At 36.2% G+C, this 6,167-nt stretch overlaps 1 protein-coding gene across 1 annotated transcript in view; it reads left to right on the top strand.

Moving 5' to 3' along the window:
• Positions 1 to 6,167, top strand: part of LOC108735384 — a 37,913-nt gene that overhangs the window by 7,688 nt on the left and 24,058 nt on the right. Inside the window, exon 2 of the mRNA XM_025977453.1 lies at positions 3,691 to 3,927. Coding sequence (XP_025833238.1) covers positions 3,691 to 3,927 — 237 coding nt within the window. The remainder of the gene's footprint in view (positions 1 to 3,690; positions 3,928 to 6,167) is intronic.

Below are 6,167 nucleotides of genomic sequence, written 5' to 3'. Positions count from 1 at the left end.
TATTTTGAGGAGCTTGACGAATCAGTCTATAGAGATGGCATTAATAGACTGGAACACCGCTATGAGAAATGTATCAGCCTTGGAGGAGATTATGTTGAGAAATAAAAAAAAAAAATTTTTAAAAACCTTGTTTTTCTTGGTCAGGCCGGAAACTTATCAATCCACCCTCGTATATGATAAAACCGTAGCAGATGTAGCAGTATCTAGCAAAGAGGAGTTACATAAAGCTTTAAATAAAATGATACCGGTATTGAGAGAAGAGTATGGTATCATCGTCATCATAAGGTCGTCAGTCCTAAGACTGGTTGGACACACACCTCCACTCTTTCCTATCCTGAGCTAAGCTTCGCATTTCCCTAAAGCTAGAACAAACCACATCCTTAACTATTTGTAAACAGTCATAAATCTAGGTCTACCTCTACTCCTCCTTACTCCCGTTTCTGTCTCTCTGACTAGACCTTCATGTCTGAGAAGGTGTCCTACTAACCTATCTCGCCTATTTCTTACTGACTTCCATAAAGTCCTCTGTTCATCTATTCTTTCTAATACCTCTTCATTTATAACCTTCTCTATCCACGATATCCTGATCATTCGCCCCTAACTCCACATTTCGAACGCCACTAACCTTTTCTTTTCCGCTGCGCCCACTGCTCATGTTTCGCACCCGTACAATGTCACGCTTCAAACGTACACTCTTAATAAAATTTTTCGAATTTCTAAATTAACCGTTTGCGAGCATACAGTCATAATATAGGCAACCGCTGGATGAAAATATCTATTACAGTTACTTGCTATCAAATGGAAATTGAAACTAATTAGAATGAAAACTGTTAATCTTTGGATAAATATGCACTGAAAAGCAACGTTTCTCTCATAATGAGACCGTCAGTTCTAAGACTTGTTGGACACGCACCTCCACTCCTTTCTATCCTGAGCTAATCTTCGCATTTCCTTAAAATTAGAACGTCTCACATCCTTAACTATTTGCAAACAGTAATTTAATCTAGGTCTACCTTTATTCTTATTAACTCCTGTTTCTGGCTCTAACATGTCTCTGACTAGATCTTCATGCCTGAGATGGTGTCCTACCAACCTATCTCGCCTATTTCTTATTGACTTCCATAGAGTCCTCTGTTGTCCATTTCTTTATAATACCTCTTCATTTTTAACCTTCTCTATCTACGGTATCCTCATTATTCGCCCGTAACACTACATTACGAACGCTTTTAATCTTTTCATTTCCGCCGCCTCCACGTCTACGTTTTGCACTCCAAACATGCACCTTTAACAATCTTTTTCCAATTTCTAAATTAATCGTTCGCGAGCATAGAAGTGACTTCTTTTTATTGAAGGCTACATGCCCCTGCGCTATCCTCTGCTTTATATCCATACTACTCCTTCCGTCTTGACTTATCTGACTTCCTACTATAGATATCTAAAATCAGCCACTTCTTGTAATATTTCGTCTTCTATCTTTATATTCGCTGTTTCTCTGTTTGAAACTTGGTGTTATGAGAGCATGTTAAAAGTACCATGAAAAGAAAAGTTTAGAAATGAAGAGGTATTAGAAAGAGTAGGTGAATAGAGGGCGCTGTGAAGATATGTTAGTAAGAAAGTGTAAGAAAGAGGGCTGAGATAGTCCTTTATTAAATTACTCAATAGTAATACACATAGGTCATAGTTAGACATGTATGTTGACCCAGATTTTAATATAGAAATGCAAAGATCAGCCCCAGAAGAGAAGAAGTTGAGGCCACGCGATGACCACTGAATTCTTTTGTGTTGAATTTCATTATAGGGCCGCCTTTCATTGGACAACGAAACACGAACCAACATCAGATTGAGGCGGTTCAAGCTACTTTTGCTTAAGGCCTTTCATTGCCACAAACAGGTGAAATTAATCCATGTAGTTGGTTCTAATAAGCACGGACATTTCCACAGTTTGCAAGAGCAGCGGAGGACCGTTTGACGGTTGGGTCACATATTAGTGACATAAAAATTGATTACATTCTTTCAAAAAAGTATACAATAATTCAGTTTTGAAATATAAAATCTGTTTATAGCTTTTCGATATTCCAAACTATCTTAGTGGACGCGCTTCGAATGTATAAACTTCATCATCATAAGGTCGTCAGTTCTAAGACTGGTTGGACACGTACCTCCACTCTTTCCTATCCTAAGCTAAACTTCGCATTTCCCTAAAACTAGAACAGCCCACATCCTTAACTATTTGCGAACAGTAATCTAATCTAGGTCTACCTCTACCCCTCCTAACTCCTGTTTCTGCCTCTAATATGTCTCTGACTAGACCTTCATGCCTGAGAAGGTGTCCTACCAACCTATCTCGCCTATTTTTTATTGACTTCCATAGAGTCCTCTGTTCTCCTATTCTTTCCAATACCTCTTCATTTCTAACCTTTTCTACCCACGATATCCTCATCATCCGCCTATAACACCACATTTCGAACGCTTCTAACCTTTTCTTTTCCGCCGCTCCCACTGTCCATGTTTCGCACCCGTACAACGCCGTGCTCCAAACATACACCTTTAACAACCTTTTTCGAATTTCTAAATTAACCGTTCGCGAGCATAGAAGTGACTTCTTTTTATTAAAGGCGACACGACCCTGCGCTATCCTCTGCTTTATATCCCTACTACTCCTTCCATCCTCACTTATCTGACTTCCTAGGTATCTAAAATCAGCCACTTCTTCTAATTTTTCGTCTCCTATCTTTATATTCGCTCTTTCCCTACTTTTTCTTCCCTTGCATATCAGTATTTTAGTTTTACTTTTATTTATTTTCATACAGTACTGATCTGTCAGTACCGCTTCCATTTTATTTAAAGCTATCTCTAGGTCCTCCTTGCTAGATGCTAATACTGCTATATCATCTGCAAATCTAAGCATACTAATCTTTTGCCCTTGCACGTCTATCCCTACAGTTGTACTGTCTTTAATGATGTTGATGGCGTCTTCGATGTATAGATTAAAAAGTAGCGGTGACAGTGTGCATCCCTGCCTGACTCCCTTCCTAATATTTACTTCTCTACGTTGCAGCCCCAGCTCTATAACTGCCTGTTGCTCTTTATACAAACTAAGTATCACTCTTCTATCTTTGTAACTCATCCCTACATTTTTAAGTATATAAACTTATCGTTTTATTTATTTATTAACGGCCCATTAAATTTTTGCAGCGCTTTTTCTCCAAAATCACGACTATTAACGCAAGAACATACAATAGCAGCGGACAAATCTTTTCTTATGCTGCATATAATTCTCTTCATAAGTTTTTTAAGATTTCTTTGAGTAAATATTTTCTGTTCTTTTAGGCGTGTTTTGAATTTCGTGTCTGTTTGACGTATTCTTAAGCACGATTTATAAGTTAATTTATAGACTGCTGAACATAAATTCATTGTTTTATCTTTGTATTTTTTTAATGGGTTGGTTGATTGGTTGTTATTTGTTTTTATAAGTACAAGTGTTCAGATTGTTTATTTAAGACGATGTTACTTTTCGGGAAAGAATACATGAATAAATAAATAAACTAAATAAAGTAGTATTATGTAATGTGCATTTTAAATAAATGTTCTTTTTAGAGAATTTACAAAATTTGACAAAATACAAAAATCTTCAATCGGTATTTTCATTAATCTGACTTTTATAACTGTTGTTCTTGTTGATGATTTCAGGATCATTCCTAATTTTAATTCCCGCATTGCCGGAAGCATTCCAGTTAGCAGCTTTAGCACCGCTGTCTGTAGTACTCTTGTTTCATCTGGCAGCCCATTTAGGGACTACGCTTGTAGATCCTGCAGAGCCCGCTTTACGTTGTGTCAGACCGAGACCTCTTCCTGAACTAGACCGAACGAAGTATCTCCACGTTATCGAAAACGGAAAGTGTCATCTTTGTTGCATATCCATATCCGGTAAGATGTTATAGTTTGATAAGGATAATACATATAATACTCTAAAAATGTCTTTGAGATACAATCTTATCCTTTTTAGTTTCTTTGTTTAATAAATTATTGAACAGATACTTATTAGGTAAGTAATTTAAAATGATAATAATTGAAAACTAAGTAACTATGCAGATAAAGATTCGCAAAATCTGCTAACATTTTTGAATTGTATTTATTTACTGTATTTGATTGCTAAGCTTTGGATGGAAGAATTCAGAATGTTTCTAAGTTTTGTAAAGAACTTAACAGTGGAATATTTAATCTTTCTTGTTACCTAAAAGGAAAAAAGGAAATAATCGTTTAGAAACGTACGTGTATCTAGGTACTTGTCATTTTTTATAGATGAAAAATTTTCGTCTAACATGTTAGTAGGTATGCTAATTCACAATTAAAATCGTAACTTACAATTCATCGTGTTGTCAGGAAATGCAAAGATAGAAGGCAGTTTTAGCGTTTTTGACTCGCTGTAGGCGGATTACATACCATTAGTGGCGTAGCCACGAGGTTCAAACCCTCATCATTACGTTTTCTTTAAACTACGTTGCACTCTGACGAAGCAACCTACACACATTTGTATTTTACTGCCTTTCAGGAAAAATCAGAAGAAGTAGCTTTTACGTATCTAGAAAGTCAGATAAGTCAGGAATAAAAAGAAGTCATTTCTATGCTTGCGAACGGTTAATTTAGAAATTCGAAAAAGCTTGTTAAAGGTGTATGTTTGGAGCACGGCGTTGTACGGGTGTGAAACATAGACGGTGGGCGCGGCAGAAAAGAAAAGGTTAGAAGCGTTCGAAATGTGGTGTTATAGGGTGTTATGAGGATAACGTGGGTAGAAAAGGTTAGAAATGAAGAGGTATTGGAAAGAATAGGAGAACAGAGGACTCTATGGAAGTCAATAAAAAATAGGCGAGATAGGTTTATAGGATACATTCTCAGGCATGAAGGGCTAGTCAGAGGCATATTAAAGGTAGAAACAGGAGTTGAGAGGAGTAGAGGTAGATCTAGATTAGATTACTGTTCACAAATAGTGAAGGAAGTGAGTTGTTCTAGTTTTGGGGAAATGCGAAGATTAGGTCACGATAGAAAATAGTGGAGGTCCAACCAGTCTTACTAAATTTCAGTTTTTCCAAAATTATGTCTGATGCGGAATTGGTAGCAATAGATACACTTGAAATGGATGAATCAAAGCAGCCCAGAGGTTAAAAGTATTTTATTCTTCAAAAACAACAGCTAACCTCTCGCTCTATTGTTTTTTAGTTGAAATTTACTTTCGTGTAGAGAAAATTGACTGCAATTCACAAATGACTTTATTAAATACCCGAATCTTCAATCTGCTATTCGGCCTATTCCACATTTAGACAGTTTATCAATTCCTACATCACCTCAATAACATGAATTTGAAGTGAAAAATGAAGACAGTGACCTCATCGACTAAGCCAGTCGAAATCGAGTGATCTTATTCGTAATTTTGACTTGTTATAGGAGAAGGCAGAATTTATAGTATCAAGCTTGCAACAATAGAATCTTCTTCTGCATAATGTCGAAGCCTTCAGGTACAAACGTCAATGGAATCTGGTTTCTGATTTTTAACAGTTATTAGGAAATGCTGAAAAATCCCGGAATTCAATACAGTTTGTCAACATTATCAATTCCATCAACCTAAAGTTTCGATGTTGGGTCACTTTTAACCAGAACAATGCACTTTCGTATTAGTAGACAATCAGTTTTTGTCGGTAGTTATTGTTTTATTTAATAACTAGCTTTTCCCCGCGGCTTCGCTCCCAGAAATTAATATTCTTTCTCCATAAAACCTTTTAGCTCCCAATTCACCTTTACAACGTTTTAATTTTGTGTAATGTCGCCATCTTTCAAATACAAACGTAGCAACAACATTTCATCCTTAAGGGTTGATTTTTAAAAATTGCCAAAACACGTATTTGCTTAATTTCAGCAATGAGCATCCTTCGAGTAAATCCGAGTACAAATAAAATGTAGCCCATGGAAACGTTGCAACCTCTTTTCATTTGATTAATAATATCAAACAGCATATATACCAAGTTTCAAGTAAATTCAACCATAAATAAAGTATGTCCCAAACAAAAATTGCAACACCTTTCCCTTTTTTAAATTGTCGAGATAGATCTTTCAGAAATTAAATGAGAGACCATTAAAACAAAGTTTCAAGTAAATCTGATCACAAATAATAT

This window comes from Agrilus planipennis, unplaced genomic scaffold (assembly GCF_000699045.2).
Source record: "Agrilus planipennis isolate EAB-ADULT unplaced genomic scaffold, Apla_2.0 scaffold27, whole genome shotgun sequence".
Taxonomy (NCBI): domain Eukaryota; kingdom Metazoa; phylum Arthropoda; class Insecta; order Coleoptera; family Buprestidae; genus Agrilus; species Agrilus planipennis.
The sequence above is the reverse complement of the archived record's forward strand: the minus strand, read 5'-3'. Positions and strand labels throughout refer to the sequence as shown.